The 22,513-nt window shown below is 41.0% G+C and overlaps 1 protein-coding gene across 4 annotated transcripts in view; it reads right to left on the bottom strand.

The window, feature by feature from the left end:
• Positions 1-553: 553 nt before the first annotated feature.
• The window catches only part of runx1t1 (RUNX1 partner transcriptional co-repressor 1), a 58,104-nt gene continuing 36,144 nt past the window's right edge, over positions 554-22,513 (bottom strand). The window contains exons 4-11 of one of the 4 annotated variants that reach the window (XM_085147603.1): positions 19,820-19,909; positions 15,899-16,080; positions 12,413-12,675; positions 11,732-11,829; positions 11,259-11,454; positions 10,438-10,506; positions 7,475-7,707; positions 554-6,661 (exon numbers count right to left, since the gene is read on the bottom strand). In XM_085147603.1, the coding sequence (XP_085003729.1) occupies positions 6,338-6,661; positions 7,475-7,707; positions 10,438-10,506; positions 11,259-11,454; positions 11,732-11,829; positions 12,413-12,675; positions 15,899-16,080; positions 19,820-19,909 (1,455 nt within the window). In that variant the 3' untranslated portion in view covers positions 554-6,337. The remainder of the gene's footprint in view (positions 6,662-7,474; positions 7,708-10,437; positions 10,507-11,258; positions 11,455-11,731; positions 11,830-12,412; positions 12,676-15,898; positions 16,081-19,819; positions 19,910-22,513) is intronic. The other 3 variants (XM_085147604.1, XM_085147605.1, XM_085147606.1) reach the window with 3 other exon arrangements.

Here is a 22,513-nt window from a genome sequence, read left to right as displayed (position 1 = left end):
ATGGCCACATGAAATCACACTAACCTTGACCTTTGACCTTGACCACCAAAATCTAATCAGCCCACCTTTAAGTGGACATATTTACCACATTTTAAGACATGTTCTCTAGGTTGCTGCCATATCTCATTCATGAATCGGGCTAAAGTCTAAATCATCTTCTTTAAGATCACAACGAACTCTCTGATCGTTTCATCCTTAAATCCATGTAAACATTTGTTCCCATTTTGAAGAAATTCCTTAAATATGGTGTTAACGCAAGAATGCAAAGAAGGAATACCCCAAAAACACAATGCCATGAGTCGTGGATGTTATACAGACAAATAATGACATGGACATCACCATCACACACATTATAAGAAAGGTTTTTGATAATATATATTGTATTTATGATCAAAAAGTAAAACAGTATGCTGTTTCAGTATCAACATTTACTGTAGAAACTCTTCAGGATGGTTACTCTCCGTTAAAGTAAGAAAAACCTGCAATGGTCGCTGAAATAAGTTCCATCTTTTCTAGAAGAACCATCATTTTTTTCAGTCCATTTTCCTTACTTCCCTTTACAAAAAAAAAGAGATTCTGTTGGACCACAATTTATAAGAAATGTCTGATTTGCTGTATTTCTCTGTGTAGCATGTTTGGGCTGTGTGATGTCTTTTATTTTGGAAATTGGATATGTTCTACTTTGCCCGACTTCCCGTTCTCCACTTTTGCACTGTGCAAATTGAGGTTGCGTGTGTAAAAATGAACACTGAAGCTATTTTAAGTGACCACTGACCTTATTTTGGATGCCTCAGAAATGCACTTAAGAGTATGTGGTGGCATTGTCCTGAGTGGGTGCAATCAGCAAAGGGCGCTGTTAAGTTGTGACTGTGGCGTCTAGTAAATAAAATGAACCAACGTGTGAACTATTATAATTGCAAGCTACCAAATAAAAGATCATAACAAAAAATATTTACAGACTTATATCATGTCACGATTAAGTAGGAACAAGCTGTTGTTTTCTATGTACATTTTAAAGACACAGTAAAAGAAATGTGCCCCTTATTAACTACCGAAAAACCATCTGTGTGGAGAAATGAAAAAGTCACTTTTGGGGTTTCGCTACAGAGAACTAAGAAATAACTATTTTTCCACTTTGCACTCCTGGGATTTCCACTTTAAAAACGACAGCTGAACAAATTAAAAGTTAACAAAATAGCAAAATAGGTTTTAAACTGCAATTAATTGCTTATATTTTAATACAAACCCTGACACTCAAATCTGTTCATGTTTCAGCTTGTCAGGCACTCAAAGATGCAAAACACGCAATAAACTAAGAAAACTCAAGACACAAGACGTGACTTGGGCAGACTGAATGGGTGAAGTACTGACAGAAGATATACACTGGCAGGTGTATTACTTCTAGACCTCCACTCCACATTTTAGCAGCGTGTAAAGTACACCTTGAGCTAAAGTTGGCTGTGTATGAACTTTAGACGCAATGTTATAATAGGACAGGAACGGCTGCCTTATAGTTCTAATATGACTCAAGATATGCTGAATATGACCTAACGGTATCCTTCTCATCCTTCTCATCTGTTGCAGCAGTGCAGCAGTGTCTTCCCGTAGAGCCAGTCGCCCTCCTAAAGACCCCAGCATACTCGTGCACCACTCGTATCATCACACAACCACGTCCAATCTTTTTTTTCACTAGACTGGTGCAACATCTCCCTCTGTATAATCGGTGAGTCTTTGAACTTCTGTACTCCGACATGATCCTACACTTCTGTCTTCAACCCTGCTGTGGCTAAAAACCCAGCTGGGTTACAAAATCAAGAAGTGCACGACCTGTGGAAACAGCAGTGGACAGGAATTTAATTTGTTGTATGGTGCTGTTTGTTAGGCACACAACAGGAATACAATGGATCTAAATGTCTGCTTCTTTCAAATGTCAAAGGTCTACTTCTTACTCCAAGATAAGGTCATCATTATGGAGAACAGGTGTTTTAACAACAACAAAAAAAAAAAAAATGCTTGTTAAAGTTGGCTTTAAGGTGATGTCCACACAGGAAACGATTTTCTCTTTGTGATGCTGACAATCAGTCACTAATGGATACTCCAGGCTCTGATCGTCTAGGTAACCCTCTGATGCAATGTGTCAAGCAGTGGCATCCTTCACGCTCACTGGTAGCTGCTTCAGAGAAAAGTTTAACTTCACACCGGCAGCTGTGATGTCACCTGTTAAAGTCGCCTAATGTCGTTGACTTTTTGTCTGTGGCCGCCACGCCACTGAAAATATTGCTTCCTGCATGGACGCCCCTTTAGGCTTGCTGCTGTAATGAAATAACACAACTCTGAATTCTCTGGGCAGGAATTAACATATTTATTACACCGTAAAGAACAACAATACCAGAATTATACTGCAAAGTTTCACAGACTGACAGACCATAGTTTACAGCCCAAAAAAAGAAAAGAATTAAAATTAAGAAACAAAAAAAAAGAAATAAAATCAACAAGAAACCACAGTTCTGACATAGTAGACTGGAAAGCTCTCTAGAGGACACTGACAGTAAGCGATGGAAAGACCGCTTAGCGTCAGCCTACCACTAACCTGTGGTTTTCATGTCTTAATTAAGTATTGCACAACAACTTCAAATTATTTGAGCTCTGTTTTTTTTTCACAATAAATTTTCTCAAGAGAACGGAAAAACCCTCCCACCCCTGAAGTTCAACTCCTTCCCCCCCAAATTAATGCTACGGCCTTGCTGTTTGCTGTCGGCCCCTCCATTTCCCCATTGTTTCATGTTAAGTAGGAAATTTAAATAACGTTTCCCCCCATTGTGAAAAACAGGCATGCCTAAACTCATAGCCTCAATTTTTTTTTCTTTTCCAAGATTGACCTTTTGTATATTCCCCCAGCTGACAAATCGACAAGCACTTCCGCATGTCTTAACAACAGAGAAAAAAACAATATAAAAAGAGGAGAAAAGGCGGTGGGGAAACAGGGAAGAAAAAAGAGCAAGAGAAACATTTCTTATCTGTGACCTTAGCTTGTGCCGTCGAGATGGGAATCGACAACACTTTTCTTTAAAATTAGCACAATTTTCTCAAATCTGTTCAAACAATTCAAACTCTTGATGTACTCTAGAAATGCCACAGGCATAAAGGAACATAACAAAAGTTTTTTTTTTCTGTTTTTTTTTCTCATTTCTATTTAGGTTTCATTTATTTATGAGGTCTGCATTGTTACCAAGTAGTGATATGGTTTTGCAGCTGTATGAGCTTCGACTTTGGGTTTTATATTTTCCTGTTCTCTTGTGCCCATTTGGTTTCGACTAGACCAGTATCAGCGCCGTGACTGATGCTCTTATCGTGCTGTAAGAGGTAGAGTGAGACTTGTTTGCCACCGAGGAATTTGTAGCAAAACACACATAGAGGAGGGAAGAAAGAAAGAAAAAAAACCAAAACAATAACGCTTCTCAAAGCATCATTGAATGATCGTGTTTCCTAGCTTTTTTTTCTCTTTTTTTTTCTTTTTAAACCCAGATTTTGCCCTGAAAATTATGAACACATACATTATTTGTTGTATACCTTTAAATACACTAGTGTTAAAACAGCTTGGCTGTTTCTTCACAGCTTCTGAGAAGTCGCTAGTAGGGTGTCAGACACCTTTTTGGATTGTTTAACCCTTTAAAGTCAAGAATGCAAGTGTATGTTGTAGTTAGACAAGGAGGGAGAGATGAGGAAGTACAGAGGGAGCAAACTGCCCCGAAACCTTTGTGGGCCTCCACTTGTTCCTTGAGGTCAGAATTTGTAACGCGCTTCTGTGTAGCACCAAGGTGTTTGGGGTGAGTGTCGGGGTAAGTGCTCTCGTACTGCGATTGAGAGGTTTGTCTGATTTACGCTAAAGGTTTTCGACAAAATTGCGATGGATTAACCCAAATGATATAAATAAATAAATACAGTACAATGGCGTTGGTGTGAAAGCCCAGTCTCACATTTACCTCTGCGAATCAAAAACTTAACTGCTTAAAGCTGAAATGGGCACTGAATCTGACGGTTGTGTAATGACAAAATGAGTAAAAAAAAAAGGAAGGAAAGAAATCTCGAGAATCGCTTCAAAAATGGTTTCAGAAGTTGCGTTTGTGTCACATTAGCTATTATTGCTGCAGTTAAAGCGTATCTCCGCTCTGCACGCTCATTGGGGTCAATTCACACCTTCTTATTCCACAATGTGAGACGAGTGCTCGTGGTTTCCAGAATATGGTAAAGATAAATGAATCTTTTTTCTTTTTGTTCATGGAAATATGAACAAAAGCTGGAGAAACGAATGCCCGAATGTCTGAGTGGACAAACCTCTTTTCAAAAATCGTTTAAATCAGGATTTTGGTCCTTGGTGTCAGTCTTTGGCTGTTTTTGGTGTTTTTATGTTTAACTCTTGTGTTAATACTGCGTGTTACCTGGTGCTTTGCAGTGTTAAAGCTGTCAATCGGAGTCTACACCTCTGCATTTGGAAAGTTAGTTTGTTAGAATATTTTTTTTGTATTGTTTTTTTTTAAATTATTATTATAATTTTTTTGGTTGTTTTTTCAGTTTTTTCTAAAAAATAACAAATATTTAACAAACGTTCAGTAATGTGCATGCACTGTTGTAACTATTTAAACAACAACAACGAAAAAATAAAAGACGTTATGGCTGCTCTTCTTAGCACGCAGAGTAAAAAAAACAAAACCGAACAAAAGAGAAAAAGAAAAAACGGAATGGGTTTGGTGGTTTACGTTTTTCCATCTCCTCCCATCCAGAGAAAGTGAGAATAGAAGATGCTAATACTACATACAAAATGACTTGATGAGTTATGGCTCTATACCGACAACACAAGTATGCTGAAAAGAAGCATGCCGAGATAACCTCTGTGACAGTGCAAATACATTTATGTATGTCCCTTGTACAAAACATTTAGGTTAGCATTCCGCGCAACATGCTAGTTCTCAGAAAAGATCTGGGTCGGACTCAAGTAGCAGCTCTGAGATATAGCTTGTGTCTTTTCTTGAGGACGTAGGGAAGGAAAACTTATAGAACTACAAGGAAACTACCACTTATACACAGAATAGAAAAGAAGCAGCTTGGGGAAGAAAAAAAAGAAAAGATAACACTTCTTTTTTTTTTTTTTTATCTCTTTTTGCACCAGCTAGAGAGAAAGAGTTATGAAGGACTTAGAGTTGTGACTGGTTGAAGTACTATGCATTGTCACAATTGTCCAACACATATACAATAAATAACCATCGGTGACACCACAGGACAGAAGTCTTAAACACCATGACATCTACAGAAAACGAGTAAGAATGTGAAGAAAGATGAAAAATGTTGTCAGAGTCGAGATAGGAGGGGAGGTTGTCTGGGGCGAGTCTATGTTTCCCGAGCCTGCTGTCGAGGTCATTTGACAGTCTTGCCAGTGGGTTGATGACTTCACTTCCTGTTTGAGAGCGTCTGTGACCCACCGAGCGATCGAGTTGTATTTGGTCCGTCCTCCAAGTGTGCAGTGGGCAAGGTTTTTGTATCTTATCCAAGAATTCTTCCTTTTACATCAGAGAAATGGATTTGTATTTCCCAGACCACTGACCTGGATATTATTACAAGTGAGAGGGAAATAACATCGGTTGAACAGCTGGCAATCTGCTGCACATCTGCCCGTTTCGTGGCGGTCTGTGGGCCGGAGATTCAGTCCATCCCCTCTCCCCTCTCCAGGCAGCGAACATGCTTATTCATCCTTCTGTGTGTCTTTCAGGATTCTTAAATCTAATATCTCTCTTATACCAAAGTTTTCTCCGAGACAGTTACATTCCCCGTGATATGCTGTTTGATAAATGTCTGAGGTTGACTAGTCTCGTGTACAGGAAGGAAATAACCACTGACTCCAGGATGAAAAATAAAAACGTTTGAAAAGGGCAGGTCAGATATACTTGTCTTGAGTTCATGGCTATCTCTGATCAGTCTCTTCATATTTACAGGGGAATTTAAAAGATAAGCTACAATGACGACAACTTTAACAACAACAGGTACAAGGACAAACAGTCAACAAGAATAGCAAGTGTAACAGTAAAAGAATGTCAACTTTTAAATTCATTCATTCAAAACAAAGAATATCTTTGTGTTTCTTTAAAGTCATGGCAAGTCAATATGACCTGATTATGGACTTCCTCCTTCTATGACTACGCTGCAAGATAGACAGAAGTATTGCCGTCTCATTCTAGTATCTAAGCATCTTTGCAGGGCAATGTAGACAGCCACGGTAGTTGTCGGGTTGTGGGCTGGCCGTTACACCTGGGAAGCCTTTGCCTCCTACCTCTGTGTGAGTTTCTTAGCGTGGTGTGCCATCAAGGGCGGAGGAGGACGGGGTGCTAGGGGTGGATGAGCGAGGGGTGGCAGCAGGGGGGGTAGCAGCCGGACTCCCGGTCCCGCTGCTCGGGGTGCAAGCGGAGGAGCTGATGGGAGCGGGGGTCTCTGAACCTGGAACCCCTCCCTGCTGCTGGCTGGCCTGCTGCTGCTGCTGAGCCTGCAGGGTCTGACCGCACACATGGTGATGCTTCTCCCAGTCTTTATGCTGGCAGAAGGAGCCGCAGTAGCGTGCCGTGTTGCAGCCGCTGCATGTCTCACTGGCCTTGCGTCCGCAGTTCCAGCAGCTCTGACGGACAGAAAAAGACAAAGTCAAATAACCCCAAAAAGTAGCAGCCAGACAAAAACCAATTTGTAATGGTTTAATGCTCTTTTCACATGAAAATCTAATCACACATTGTGACCAAAAGTAAAGAAAATTCCACATTAAACTGGGAACTAGCAAATACAACGTGAAGATTAGCAGCAGAAAGTGGTACACCACACAGGATACCATGAAACAAGCCTCTACTTCTATGCTTGGCACTTAAGCCTGACCCAAACCACAGACAGATAAAAAAAAAACTCTTGTTACATTTAGGGCCACTTATATATCTTGGAAACCGCAAGGAGAGCATGTCAGGGCGCCTGCATAGCCAGAGGAAAGCGGAGAACAAAGTTATAAACAACCTCTGAAAGTTCTCCTCTGGGGCGCTTCTCTGTTACAAACATCGCTCCTGCAATTAATGTCAGATGAACGGCAGAGTTCCCTCTCAGTTAAATGATTAAACTTTTACGTCTCTAATGGAGATTACCAAATGCTTTTACTTATTTCCTCTCGGCTCAAATGGTAACACCCTTCCAAGCACTGTAAAGTAGCTACTCGGGGGTAATAGGTGCTTCATTATCCTTGCTTCATTTTGCTCTTCCATATGCACTAACACATAAGGGGTGGATAATCAGGTTTTACAAAAATGTGCACTATGTAATATTTTTTCTAAAATAGTAATAAAAAACCCACAGCATCTGTATAATCCACCACAGCTTGCATGAAAAGCCAGACACAAAAAGACGATAATGACACTGATGATGAAAGACTGAGAATGTGTACATTCGCTTCTACCTCGCTGGAATCCTCCTGCTGGTTGATTATGGAGAGCGCCTCTTCGGCTGCCTGGCGCTTGGCTTCGGCCACTGTTCGCTCCATCTTGGCCCGCTCGCTGCTGATCATTTCGTGAGCCTTGCGCTCGGCCTCTGACACGGCTTTCTGCAGCTCTGACATGGCTTGCCGCTTCACCTCATTCACAGCCTCTTCTGGAAAGAGTGTGGAGACAGAGGAAGTCAAGCCTCCCGTACCTGCAATGTAGCGCGTGCATTTTTCACTGGACTGTATTTTCAGTACGAGTACACCATCGTTTTTTAAACAGGAATAACATATTCGCTGCTGCTGATTCCAAATTGCTATATGCCATTCTAAACAACCCATTAGCATATTCACAGTCTCATTGTGCTTGTTTGTGTCTCTGTCAGGTTTTCGTTCTGCTCTCCAGTTGTTCATCCCGTCTACTTCAGGAGAGCGCAGTGCTGAGTCTAAAGTTGTGTGGATGAGCAGTTTTCATATTCTGGCTAGAAGCTTTTTTTTCCTGTTATGCTTTCAGTCAGATGCTCAGCTTCTGAGGCAGCAAGACAGGCAACTGCAAGAGACCCATAAGGGCTGACTCCACAGCAATATCTCAAAATGTGGCAACAGCAGAGACTGCAACTCACTCCCACTTTAACAACCAATGGGAGTCTGCAAAACATCTCAGTAGAAAACCTCTCTTGCGCTCTCTCTTAGCTAAAGCGCGTTCAATGAGCTGCAGGCTGAGCTCGTCTTGATGTGTGTTTAAGTCCGCAGCGCGTGCTAAACTCAACTGCACACAAATGTTTTCGCTACTCAGCTCTCCTGCTGTCTGTATTTATTTATGGGAATATCAAACCAAGCAACAAATTACAACAAAAAAAAAATACATATTTCTCCTGCTACAGATGAATTCAATTACTCCATCAGTCCAAACATGCATGTTTTAAATGCACACTATATCTAAACTTGCATCACTGTTTTAACACATCTAGAAGATGCACACTAGAAAACAAAATCTGCAATGGATTATTTCACACGGCAAAGAAAACTACTTTAACTATTCAAGTTTATTTTATACTTTATATTTTATAAGGCCAACTTTCAGCTTAGAATATTTAATATTAGTATTTTATCATTTATTTAATATCTGACAAGATTTAAGAGCACATCAAGTCTAAATGTTGTAGGCTGACAGGATAACGGGGACACTCGTTACGATTTAGTTCAAACACTGATTAATTTCCTTTTTAAGAACTTTTTAAATGTCTAAATAGGCATATTTACATCAGTGTGTGACATATTAATGTAGTTCAATGTTCCTGGAAGATCTTGATCTTATATATTTTCATTTGGAAAAGAATATCCCGAGGATATTCTCACGAGAACACGAGCTGATTAATCGCAGGTAATCACTCACAAAACGTGCTTTTCAGCCGGAGCAATATGTTATTTTATCCTTGTTTTGAGGAATGAATAACCTTCCGCGTGGGTGTGAAGCGGTGGAATTCCTACAGAACGTCAAAGCAAAAGGAGGGCTTTTTTGTTTGCTCCCATCAAGCCTGTAACTTGACTAATTGTGTATGCAAATCAGGCAATTTATATTTAAATTATGCATTTCCATTGTGATCCCAGAGGCCCATGCGGTGAGGGGAAGTGGGAAACCGGTAGGACACCGTGCAAGGTGCTTGAATATTTATCACCAACTGTAAACATTTTGCCCATTTCAAACAGATGTATTCGCCGCTGCACTCCATTGTGTTAAAAATCCTATTTTGCAATCCTCCCCGGGTCACATTTAAATCAGTCTCTCCTAAGCCAGAATATGAATGAAATGGATAACGGAAAATACTGAGGATAAGGCAAATAGAGTGAAAAGTAAGAGGCCCCTTTTATCCGACAGACAAAAGATAAAATACAGCTTTATGCCTGACAAATATGCTTCACTTTCTTAGTACATATTACACTGGCGTTAAAAATGTAAAATCTGTTTTCGATATCAGACCGACTGCATGCTTTTATAAAGACAGAAACATTTTCTCTCCACTGTGATTGAGGCAAATTTTTAAACCAGGGTGCTTTTGTCTTTAACCTACTATGCTGCTTGAAGTCATGGAAATTGCCCCGGTGCCTTGTGATATATGCCTTGTGCGTGGAATTGTGATTACACACCAAATGCCTTAGATGGAAGATCGATCAAAGCTGGTGAGGGGAAAGAGAGTACCGGAGAGGAGGCAGAGTCCCGATGGTGATACTCAATTCAATTTAAATGCATATTACTTGTTCTGAGTATCTCACACATCATGCTTGGTCAAGCAAGGGGACAATTTCTTTTCTCCAGGGGGTTTAAAAGGCAGATATACTGTATCACTGGTAGAGAATACAAAACCTCAAAGAGTGAACCCTCAGGTTTTCAGAGTGATAACAGTGACACAATGCTTTTTTTTAAAAAAAGCTATAAAAAATGAATGCAAGTGCTGATTTTAATCGGGTTATTAAAACATTAAGGAGTTTCTAAACTCTGCGCATTTTCCTCTACAATTTTGTTAAGTAGAATAGCTGCAGTGTCTCTCATTAAGGGGATAAAAAAAAGTGCCAAAAGCAAATTGAAACCAAATCTTGCCACTTTTGACAGGAGACCACTGGGCCAGCTGTAAAAGCTCCTTATGTCCCTTATTTGACTGCAATAAAATCCTTGTAAGGCCTGACATCATATTCTGAGTGTGCAGTGCGTAGTGATGAAACTTCCTACAGAATCAGATATAGATAACCTGACTTTAATGCAAATCTAGCAAGGTTTTGTGTTGCAGACAATAGACTACACTGGGATGAAAAGGGGAGAGAGCAGGTTTAAAGGAGCCTTTCTCGTTCATCTACCTAAACATGGCCTCGAGTTCCATAAAGCATAAAGCCATAGAGGAACTGTGTTTACGTGCACTGATCAGAGGCATGAAAGTGCTGCTCACCAGCTTTTTTCCAGATCTCTTCAGGGACGTAGCCAGAGACAGGCCGGTGCAGGAGCTCCCGGTGAATTTCTGGAAAGACACAAACATACAACGTGGTAACCAGAGATCCATCAATGGCATAGTACACAAAACTGTAAAATATGTAACATTTTGGCTTTTTTTATGTTCCAAAGGACTTTTTGAGACCAGTGCACTGAAACTGACTTATTATCAGCCAGTGTACACATATTTAATGTAAAAATAGGGGGCCTAGATTTGAACTCTGGGGGACTCCACACTCAATATTATTAATTCATAAAATACAACAAAGATCTTACAGCTAATAATAATTAATTTTGGACTCATTTCAGATTTGAGCTTCTTTAATAGTGGTTTAAAAACTTCCGAGCCTTAAGCCTGGGATATATTCCATTGCAGACCGGGACAGCTGGAGACCCAACAGTCATTTCTGTTTTACTTCTTTGAAGTCCCCTGGCTGGGCACATGCCTAGTTGGCACATTGTCATATAAATTCTCCACAGATAAGTATGTGTGGTCACAAAAACAGGCAGGCACATGGACGTCTGCACAAACCCTCTCAGAAGGTTGCAGAGTATAATCCTTGCTTTAAGAGACCTAACAGACTGCAAGGTAATGCACATCAGCTGACACCTTTAGAGTCTGTATTTAATATAGATACCTTTAAAGAACAATTGCACAGATTACACTGAAAAACTGAAAATCAGTAGTCTTAAAAGATGAACAACAAGCTTAAAACCGGCAGACATGCATATTAATTATAATTTAACAATAATACTTCTAGCATGTAAGTGGATCCATACCTGAAGTTGTGTTTTCTTGTGCTGCAGGGCTCTGCTGCCTTGACTGCCCGCTAACAGCGCCTTTCTTCTGCTCCTCGGCATCGCTGTATCGTCGGATCCAGTAGTTGAGCTCCTCACGGTCAGCCTCCTGGCACCGCCGCAGTACCGTCAGTGAGCGCCTTGTTTTTTCCACCATGTCCATGATGCAGTTGAGCAGCTGGAGGTGACAGGGAGCAGACACAGCGCTGAGTTTACACATAGACAGGATGAATGGGCTGATTTGAATTCAAAGAAGGTCTTTGTCGAGGGTAGGGTTCTTCACATACATGTAATTCCAAACATCGTTTTGACTGAGCTCATAAAGAAACTTAAAAGCATCCAAACTTTAATAAAGACTCGCCACAAGATCTGCTAGATAACAATTTCACACGAACTGATACTCAGAAAACTTACAAAGACAAAACTGTAGAGTATAGTAATAAAATTGTTATTACTTTTCTTACATGGTCAAGGTGCTTCCACTCCTCAGCCCATTCTCTGTCTGTCAGCCTGTGGTCAATCACTTCCTCCTGCCTGGTGCCTGCATGCATACCTGCAAGGATGGAAGATAGACAAATAGATGGACAGATAAACAAACAGCAACTCAGCATGACACAATCAATTACTCCATCAAGCCCTTGCTCCCCTTTCATTTGAATTCAGTTTGGCACTCTTTCTCTATTCATTTCTTTTCCCTGCTCCCACACTCCCCCTTTTCTCTGCTATCTCCTTATCGCTCTCCCACCCCGAGGGCAGGACTCAGATGACTGAGCTTCTCCTCCCGTAAACATCCATCACAAGGTGAGACATGCTAAATGTGTCTCCTATTTTTAAAATAGAGCCCAAGTCATTATTACAGCTTCATCAAGGCCAGCTTTATGCAAAAAGAAAAAAGGATCTAATATGATGATCTCACATCTAAATCTGCGTCTGCGGAGTGTTAATGTATCTCACTTTTTATGATGTCTGTGGCTTCTGAGTCTCACTGATTATAATGATAATCTGATTGATTATTGTAATAATTATTCATCTCAGTGGACTATAAAGATATGAGAAACCGGTGAAATGTATGTAAAGTGATCTTGTGCTCTGAGATATACAGTCGTGTACACAAATGTAATCCTCAGTATCCTCACCAATGGGCCTTGCTCTCTCCCGGATCTCTCGATGATTAGACGCTGGGTGTCTGTAGGTGTCGCGGTAGTGATGGGCAATGGCCATGTCATCTAGCCTGTAGTGCTGTGGAGGGAGTGGGCCTGGGTGAGGCAGACCATTGGGTTGGTAGGAGAGTCCATTGGATGGGCTGAAACGCTGGGCAGGACTTATAGTGCAGGGCCGTTTGCTGGGGTGAACGTCCGGATGCAGAGCGCTGTCTCGTTCAAAGCCGTTCTCTTTGGTTCTGAGTGGAGACGCAGACAAATGAGTAATGTGGCTGTCGTTGTTGCTTAGGCTCTTTCAAACAGTGACGTGGGATAATTTCCTTATTTAATAAGGTCGTAATTTTTTTCTCAGTTTCTTTTTTTTTTAAGTACCGGCAACATTTTTCACTCGTTTTAATATTTGAAGACAGAATACGGGGCCAAAGCTGGCATAAATCTTTGCCGTTATTACCAAGCTCGAACAATTTCTACTGACAGCTCTGCAGATAACAAAAGGCTTCCTGAGGTGCATTGGATTGGGAAAAAAGGAAATAAAAGAGAGGAGAGCGGACGACACAGGAACAAATCAGTGTGATATTTACATCACACCTATTTTGTAAAAATAAGTAATACAAAATGTGTTTGTTACAGTTATTTCATACAAGAGCCAGACCTGAAGCATATCAGTACAACAACTGGTCCGCCCCCTTGTGCTGTCGGAAATATTTCAGTCCAACCTACCAGACAAAGCACTTGCAATGAAAGGCTACTTTTCCTGGATTCCTTTTGGAATTTTTTTATTGAAAACATGTCTATTCACAGACACACACACACACATAAGCCTGAATGTTTGTGCTCGCATGCTTGCATACATACTCACACAAGTAGTTTTCAGGGGATCAGGTGGATTTTTGTTAGCCTGCTTCCAAAGATTAATGTGGCCAGGTGTGTTATTGTGTGAGCACACTCTCACACGTGTGCTCTGTATGCCTTTGTGTGTGTGTTCTCACTTTTGTCACTTCACAGTTACAACTTGCCAACCTCCCCCGCTATCTGCAGTCCACCAGTTTCCTCTCTCTCTCTCTCTGTCTGCCTCTCTCCTCTCCTCTCCGTTCCCATCTCCCTCTCTCTCTCTCTCTCTCCGATGAACAGATTGAACTTCTTAATGAGCTGTTTTTATGGGCTCCTAATGCTCATCCACAGCTCTCCATATGCTCTTTCCCTTGCATTCGTCCATCTCTCCGTCTCCCTCGACTCATCCATCCACCCCCACCCCCCCCACTCTTTTCTGCCCAGCCTTGCTACTGCAACAATATTTATATCTACAGGCACTAAAGTACACGCCTGTGAACACATTTACAGTCACCTGTGCAAAACCCCGGTGTGCACGCCCTGTTAAACGATACACACGTGGTAATTTGCGCGCTTATTTTTGAATACAGTTAAAATTTTCTCCAATTTACACCAATTTATATTTTTAATATGTTTATTTAACTTTAAATTTGAAACAAGGCAGGAATATTATTTACTGACTAGATTTCTTTTGGAAGGAAGAAATAGCCTGTTGTGTATGATTATGCTGTATGCCACGGATGGAATTAATATTCTGGAAATGCACTAAAATGTAATGTGCACAGAGGCATTGCTATTAGAGCACGGTCATCAGTAATACTGTACTCTCAGATGACATTTAAATATTGGCTTTTTGAGCATACACAGTATCTAAGGCTATACTGTAATTTTCCTGGTCTGTTTTCTGCAGGCGATGGTATTAATCAGAATGCATTGATAGTGCATTGTTGTCTGTAATTAAGAATTCTCATTCAAATTCCAATATTCTGACACAGGCTCCAATAAGTGGGAATGCAGAGCAGGGGTAAGCAGAAACCAGAGGTGCTTAGCCAGCCATATTGGTGCTGGAGCCTCATCTGTATGTGTTATCAGCCCATCTCCCTAGGCACACACACGCTCACGCAGAGACACACACACACACACATACACCATACACACAAAGCACAGTCACACAAAGCACGCTCACACGTTCACGCAGGATCCAGAATCGTGCACAAACACAGACACGCATTCACACAAAGACTGCGTTTTCACACTGAATACAGATGCCTACTCCCCCCCCCCCCCCCACCTTCCGCATATTCCCTCTCACATTTATACGCGCACCTTTTCTACTAAGCTCACTCCCCTATGCACCAGACGCCCTGCAAATGTGCAGGTATTACAGAAAAAGTCTGCATATCCGAGTGTTTGGGGAAAAGAGAGGTGAGAATTATTAATATCACATTCAGCATTTTTGTCCCTCAGCAAATATAAAATGTACATTTCCGTCTCCCCTGCCTGTATTAAAAATTCTGACCCCCGGGGACTTTATTTCACAAAACAATACATACATTGTAGTCTGCAGCTCCCACAACAGAACAGATATGTTCACAAACTCCAGTGCAAAAAAACAGTTCTGTATGGGTCTGTGCATGTCTAATAGACTTTGCTGCAGGCTTGTTAGCCTCTGTTATTATTCTGATTAGAGAAGAGTGTAAAGCCAAACTCTAGATTTATAGTCTGATCTTATGGTTTGTTCATATCGCAGCTCTATCACCTCAAATTTGTTTTACTGGGGCAACAAATGAGCTACATTCTTGAACATGCACTTACACACACCATTGGTCTGGATAGATTTTTTCTGTGCCAGACAGAGAGGAAGATAGCTTTACCCCCCCTTTTTTTTACGGCGCTGTGTGTTTCTGGATGGAACGTCTCAGTGCTTGTCCATTAGAGCAAGGAACATTGAGTCATTACCAAAGTCCGTGACAGCAAACGGATGTAATGATTTGGCTCGGGTGGGGGGAGTTGAAGTGATGTGGAGACTCGTACAAACACAGGCACACACTTTGTACTTACACACCCGAGCAAGCGTGGAAATAACTTTATAAGTTTGGAATCAAAAACACACAAATCGGAGGGCTTCATACACATTCAGTGACACATCTATTCATGCTTTTCATTACGGCACAGCTGTCTTCCGTCTTTTTTCCCTGCGTATGCGTGCCTGGGTGTAGCCAGGTCTACTTTTCCCATCTCGTGTTCTCCTCAGTTCTGGCCCATTAAGAGCAGAAGCCAGGAGCTGAGCTGTCCAACGGAGCACATCATGAGGCCCGGTGGCGCACTGGCAGACGCTTCCCGTACATACATTTGCACATGACACTATTGCCTTGCGTTGGCTCAGCTTGTGTCTGTGGAGTAATGCAGGGGCTCATGGGGATGCAGGCATCCTCAAAGGGATTTATGCATGAGCTCAAACAATAGAGGGTAAAAAAAAGTTTCATCCCAGGAGCTGGTAAATGTATAAGCTCTACCCACAAATTCCAGCTATCCTCTAAGAATTCCAACCCAAATCAAGATTTATTAAAAACTTAAAATGATGAAATAGTAATATTTGAGAGTGATGTTCTGGTTTTATGAGTCACCCACCTGTCTGGTGTCCTCCTTTTGCCGTTCTCATTCACATCCAGCAAGAGCTCTGAGGAGTCTACTGGGGAGGTGGTGCTGGTGTCCAGGAGTAGCTGCTCATGCTGGGCCAGGTACTGAGCCGGGTTCTGCTTGGCCAGCCTGGCACAGTGCAGCAGCTCCCTCTGAAGGAGCGGCAGGTTGGCCTGCGGGAGGAAACAACACTTGATTATTACGGGAAATTCACAAGAATGTTACCATCCCACACAAAGAACTGAATCACACATAAAAGCCAATGTCTTATAAGATTTTTATTCCAAATACCACTTTATTGTAAGAAGAGATCCATGTCTCCCATACCATCTCACCCCTCTTTGCTCATTATTCCTGAACCACCGCAGCTTTCTGGGACCCAGAGTGCATTAGCAGCCGTAAAGTCTCTCTGTGGCATAAAATTTTAAAAAACACAGCAGCTATTTTCAAACTCTGTGGCATACTGTAACAAGGGGGTCTACTTTCTTGTGTGGAGTTACGGGGCCATGCAGGTATGCGAACATCGACTTCAAAGACATCTGATGGCGTGCATTATGAGGCAAGAAGATGAAAGTGTTGCGTCAAGCAGGCTTAGAATGAGAGTGGGGGCTATTTTGGCGAGGCACATCACAAGAGCCTTTGGAGAGGCCATCTTTGCAAGTTTTAGGTCCGTTAATCTTTGCTTTGTCCTCACTATCATAATCTCTCTCGCAAGTCTCCTGCTTCTTTTGTGGCTCCTTTCCTTTTTGTTTTTTTTTTTTGTTGTAATCTTCTTCACAGTCTTCACTCCTTTGTTTTTCTGTTTCCTGCAGCTGCACACAGATGTAACACTACCTGAACTGGGCCATGTTTTGTTTAGTAGTATTAATGTTGTAATCACATGAAAATCTCTCTCTAGTAATTGGCTGCAGTAAGAGAAATGCCAGCCGCTGGCCTTCGCTTTACCTGCCCGAGTTAATGGTCCGTTAATAGTTTATGATCATAATTACCCTCTGGAAAAAGGAAAAAAAAAAAGAGAGAGAGCATAAAATAAATTGCTTTGACCCTGGTGAACTCATCTTATATTAATTAGAGGTCATCCTAATTGCCAGAGGAGATGTGGGATACATTAACAAAAAGACTGAGTCAAGAAATGCAGACCACTGAAGAGACTGGATCATTTTTCATATGATAAAGTGCGGCGATTTGCTTCCGCATACTTATGTTAACCAACATCTGCACTTGTACCAAAAAAGGGGGGGAAAAAGGCACATTTCAAGTAATGTTCAGCAGCCACAGCTAAATTCTACTTGGGGTGATTTATTGTTCAAATACTGCTTTTGTCATTTTGTCAAACTGTGCCAAAAAACAATTCAGAATATGCCACATTTAGGATGTGCTGCACTTCATCAACTTTCTGTTCTCTCTGTATAATTTGCAGTTGGAAGAGAAAGGTGACTTCGTTTTTTGCATGTCTATTTTGCCCTATTTCAATTATTTCCTACTGCAAAAGACTCTCTCCTTCTCCTTCTCTCTCATACACACACACGCACACACACACACAGCTGTATGTGTTTATTCCCCCGTCTCGTAGCACTACTCGCACTTGAATCTGACGCAAGAAAAACTAAAACTAACAAAGAGCGAACTTTAAAAAATGGCACAACTTTAAGTGGAAGGCTGAGACGCATTCATATCTTTTAAGAATCGTGTGGCCCGCATCTCGCCAGCACATCACGTCACAGCCATTGTGTGGTTTATGATTGCCTCCTTCCAGTAAAGAATCCCAACCAATTTGCGGTTTAGCATTAAGAGAAAAGGAAAAAAGAGTTGAGTGAATTTGAGAGGGGGTGGGTAGTTGGTGGGATTGACTCGGTATAACATTAGCGTAATGAAAAACCTTGAGCCCTGACATGCATTGTTGCAGCTGTGCTTCGACGCACCTATAAAAGCTCCCCCACACCTCCAGTTGCTCTCTGCTACCATATGGTAGCTGGCATTAAAGGCCCCGCAGTGGGAAGACACTAAAATTAGACTGGGGAGAAAGAGAGGGGCTGAGAAGGAGCGATGGAGGAAAAAAAAAAGAGAGTTGCATCTTTGATTCCACAGCCATCCCAGTGATACAATAACCATCTGGCGAGGAGAGGAAAAGGGAAGGAGGGACTGGAGGATGGATGGATGGAGAACAGTAGATAAACAGAGAAACGAAAGGGATAAGGACAGAAGGAGGCAGAGGGAGAAAAAAAATCTTTCACATGAAGCGAAAGAAAATGAAGAAAACTTAAGGGCAAGGGAGTGATGTAGGAAAGAGAGGGGGTGGATACAAAGCTCCTGTTTGTATCGTTAACAAAGAGTAATGGCAGTTCTAGTGGGACCAATTTCTGCTGCCCATAACCACACTGGCCCTTGGTGGATAACATAAACTTGTGAATGTCAGTTGACACATGCACACATCTGCAAATGCAGATGTGAGTGCACCATGTAAAGTGAGAGGATATTGTGTTGGGAAAAGATGCCACCTGTGTTTTCGAAAGTAACATTTACCCATCTGTCACTCAGAATCTCTATTAATTCAAGTTTTTTTTCTTTTTTTTAGATAATTGTAACCTTTATAAGGCAGAATCTGTAGAGAAATTACCAGATTTTTGGTAGCGCAACCTATGGTCTGATGATGATTTAGTTTTTTATTTGCTTAAAAAAAAAATAAAAAAATAAAAAAACCTGATTTGCATTCATAAACAATGCCCAGACGGGAAGTTTTGATCCGGATATCCGCTGGCTACATTGGAAGCACTGAAATATTCACCATTGTCCCCAGAGATTAGTCATCAGACAATAGTGGATGGGTTCCCAGATTGCTCAGTTACAAATAGCAGAGAGTCCATAAAAAGTGAAGAAAGACTGATGCAAATCAAGAAGAAGACTGGAGAAGAAAACAGGAAAAAAATGGAGCTTTTTACCTTTACAGAGGTGTGCAAAAGAATAAAAAATGAGTGATGCGTTAAATATTACGCCCGTCGCTGCTCTCCATCTTTCAGTAGCTCACTGATATTGATCTCCACTTCACCTGGACCCATTACATGGTCTAACCTTCTGCTGCTCAGTATAAACCTCAGTCCCATTTGTCATCCGTGACTATCATAACAAATCATGCTACTGCCCCCAGTCTCAGCCCCTAGTTTAGCCTTCAGAATATGCACCAAAAAGCACTACATGCACCTATCTCACACAAACCACACATTAAATAAACATTATTCCCTTTGTGGACACAAATAGAAATTATTTAATCTCCTTCACTTTTATCTTCCACAGTGTGATAGATATGAGAGATATGCTGTTGTGACTGAGGGAAGGGCACAGATGCTTAAGAAAGTGTTCTTTCCTCTAGTAACATACCATGCTAATGGTTGAAATGCAGCTTACTGGGAATAAGGGAAATAATGACAAAAACAAGCCAAAGACCAATATGAAGATAAGGAGGACATAAACAGATACGTTGTCCTTGGGGATAAAACCACAGTCATTCTGCTTCAGTATATTCACTGTGTTTATCTTTAAAAAACAACAAATTCTTTCCATCCAAACACTCTTATAAGAAAAAATTCTGCCTTGTGTCAGCGTTTTGCACTATATAGACAGACTGAGCAAAAGAAAAGAAGAAAACCCTGAAAGCTTCTCGTCAACAGCAGAGAAAGCGAGTAAGAAGCAAGACATAAACAAGTGAGGGATGGATGAAAGACGGGATAAAAGTGCAAAAAAGAAGAGAGACTCAAAAAAGAAAGAAAAGAAAAAAGAGCAACAACAGGGATAAATATCGTGAACATAAGTATGCACATCTGGAATCTGTGCCGGCTAAATGCTTTCCAGATTTCATTGATCAAACAAACAGGCGGGCAACCTTCTTGTTGTAAATGTGTACTGAAATGCCTCTACCTTCAGAAAGGGTATGACAAAAGGTCGCAGAGGGAAGTTGGTGGCTTCTTGCAGCTTGGAGTGAAATTCTTCGATGGTCAGAGTGGAATTCTGGAGAAGAGAGAGACACAAAAAACAAACACATGAATCCATGTGGAAGGCATTAAGTGATAATATTACTTATTGGAAGCTAAGCTATATCCTGGCCTGGACTGAGCATTTTGGGTTTTGTAATAGGAAGCATATGGGCAGGCCACAGCGAAAAAGAGCCACAGAAAACAAAGGCACACATCTCCTTCCATCAGAGAAACAAACGCACATACAGGAGTCACATCATCCAAACACATCCTGCACGAAGGACAAATGTGTCTGATTAAAAAGGCTTTTGTACGAACGCTGATGGAGTTTATCATACGTGAGATACAGGCTCATTTAAAAACAGTTATCTCTGTATTTATTTAATCATTTAAGTATAGTTGCTTGTGGCTTTCCACTCTATTTTCACATTACCACATGTCTGCTCGTGAATTATAATCAGAAGCTGAAACACAATGAGGATTTTCTATATCTGGAAGACATCGGGGACATGGATAATAATGCACTGCATTTAATAATTTATGCTAATCAAACTAATCATGGGATATTCACACAACTTTTCTGTTGTATATGAGTGCATGGCAAGCATTCTTTTCTGGATCAATGCAGTGCACGACTCTATCACACTGGTGCTGTAATGCTCCTCCTTTATGTACAACTCTCTCTTGTTTGTACTGATCACAGAGGAGAATAACCAAAATACATTTCAGCAGCAGGAGATTCTGAAGAAAAACATGTGTGTGCACTTTTATTGAGCATGTGTTTTTTTCCCCTGTAATAGTGCAAATGTGGAGATGGTTTAAGCGTCTGAAGCAGTGGGGGGGTTGGTCAAAAAGTGGGTTACGCATTGCAATTTGTCAACTTCGGCACTCAAATAAAGACTAGTTGCTGAAAGCTACATCAGTGTCTGACAAGACAGTGTCACTATTTTTAATTTTCAGCATGAGGTATTCCCAGAATACAAAGGAAGAGGTAAAAAAAAAAAGCAGAGATGGAAAAAGGTGTGCTTGCACATGGCAGAGGAATCTTCTATAAAAAAACAAAAAATAAACGGGGTGGTGGGGGAAGAAATCAAGCAACACAGAGAACATAAAAAAAGCTGCAGATATTATTTTTCCTCCCAACACTCTCAGCGTTATTTCCCAGACCTGAATTTTGTTACATTCAGTCTTACATCTGTTCGCCCAGATTGCGTAGGGGCTGTTCTTGACAGCTAGTGAAATCTCCCGAGTCTCCCTCTCTCCCTCTCCCAAGCACACAACCAGCTAATTAACGGTGTCACTCTTTTCAGCGAGGCAGGGGGAGGGACAGTGAGACAGTGAGCGGGAGAGGAAGACTGGGGGGGGGCTGTATGGCGGGGAGGTATGCAAACCAAAAGGACACAGGAGAGGCATGTGCGTATGCAGACGGTGAGAAAAATAAACATAGTGAAGCCAAAAGGAGGTTATGCTCTATGTGGCTAATTAAAAAAATTCCTCCCTCCTTCTCCTCCGCCTCCTCCTCTTTTCTGCACAACATTCAATCATTATTTCTGTATTCCCCTGCTCATTAAGCTCAAAATTTCTCAGATCACAAAGACGTGTGGTAAATCTTCAGATTTGCACATTGTATTTTACACCAAATCCTTTCCCTGATATATCCTTAGCATAACCGTGTCAACGAAACTGGGAAACACATCTGTCTTATCAAATGTACTCGATGTATATTTTGTAGAAATGCCAATATTGACATTCGTGGTACCAATGTGAATTTCCAGTAAAGAATGTGCTGTATTTAAAACCTTCATATCTTCAACTGCGTTCATATTTTTCAATCTTTTCCTACATTTTTCTCATAATTGACGAACTCAGACAAATTCTGATTTACATGTTGAATATCAAATGCTGTTTTATTCCCTCTATTTGCTGGATCTTAATTAGGGTTAGAAGTGTGATTAGCAGTAATGCTTTAATTTGAGCATCCTCTTAAAGCCACAGTCATCACTTGATTGCAATTACATCTATTCATTAGCTACATAAATAACAGTTTTAATATGCAACTGGGTGAGTTATGTTAGGTTGTCAGACACCTGCACACCCTTAGTGACAACATTAGTTTGATGCTGGAATGGGAAGTCTAATCCATATCGCCGTTGTTTCCACGTTGTTACATTTCAGTTAAAATCACAGCAGTGTAGTTAAATTCATTGTAGATCAGCTGTATAAAGATGGATGCTGCCAGCCTCATGTTACTGCTGTATTTTCTCTGTTTGCCAGGCATTGTGTGATCCTCAAGAATGAGTTTTAATGTTACCGATCAATGTCAGTTTTGAAGGCAGAAACTCTACAAAGATTTTGAGCCAACGATCGTCTGCTGGAGATATTTTTTTTAAGGCCTGCCACTTCTTCTTTTGTTATTTTACTTGTCCAAAATCTTCCAAGATACACTAATATGCCTCTGAGAGTCATCTTGTTGGTGAAAACATGCTATTTAAACCTGTCAAACTGTGTTATTATTGGCCTTTTTCAGAGATTCAAGATTTTCTTGAAAGGATGCTAGTAACAAAGTGCCTAAAGATATAATTTAAAATGTGTTCTTCACTAAGTTGTTTATGTGTAGACACAATTCCTTGAGATAGGT

This window comes from Neolamprologus multifasciatus, chromosome 22 (assembly GCF_963576455.1).
Source record: "Neolamprologus multifasciatus chromosome 22, fNeoMul1.2, whole genome shotgun sequence".
In the NCBI taxonomy this organism is placed as follows: Eukaryota; Metazoa; Chordata; class Actinopteri; order Cichliformes; family Cichlidae; genus Neolamprologus; species Neolamprologus multifasciatus.
The sequence above is the reverse complement of the archived record's forward strand: the minus strand, read 5'-3'. Positions and strand labels throughout refer to the sequence as shown.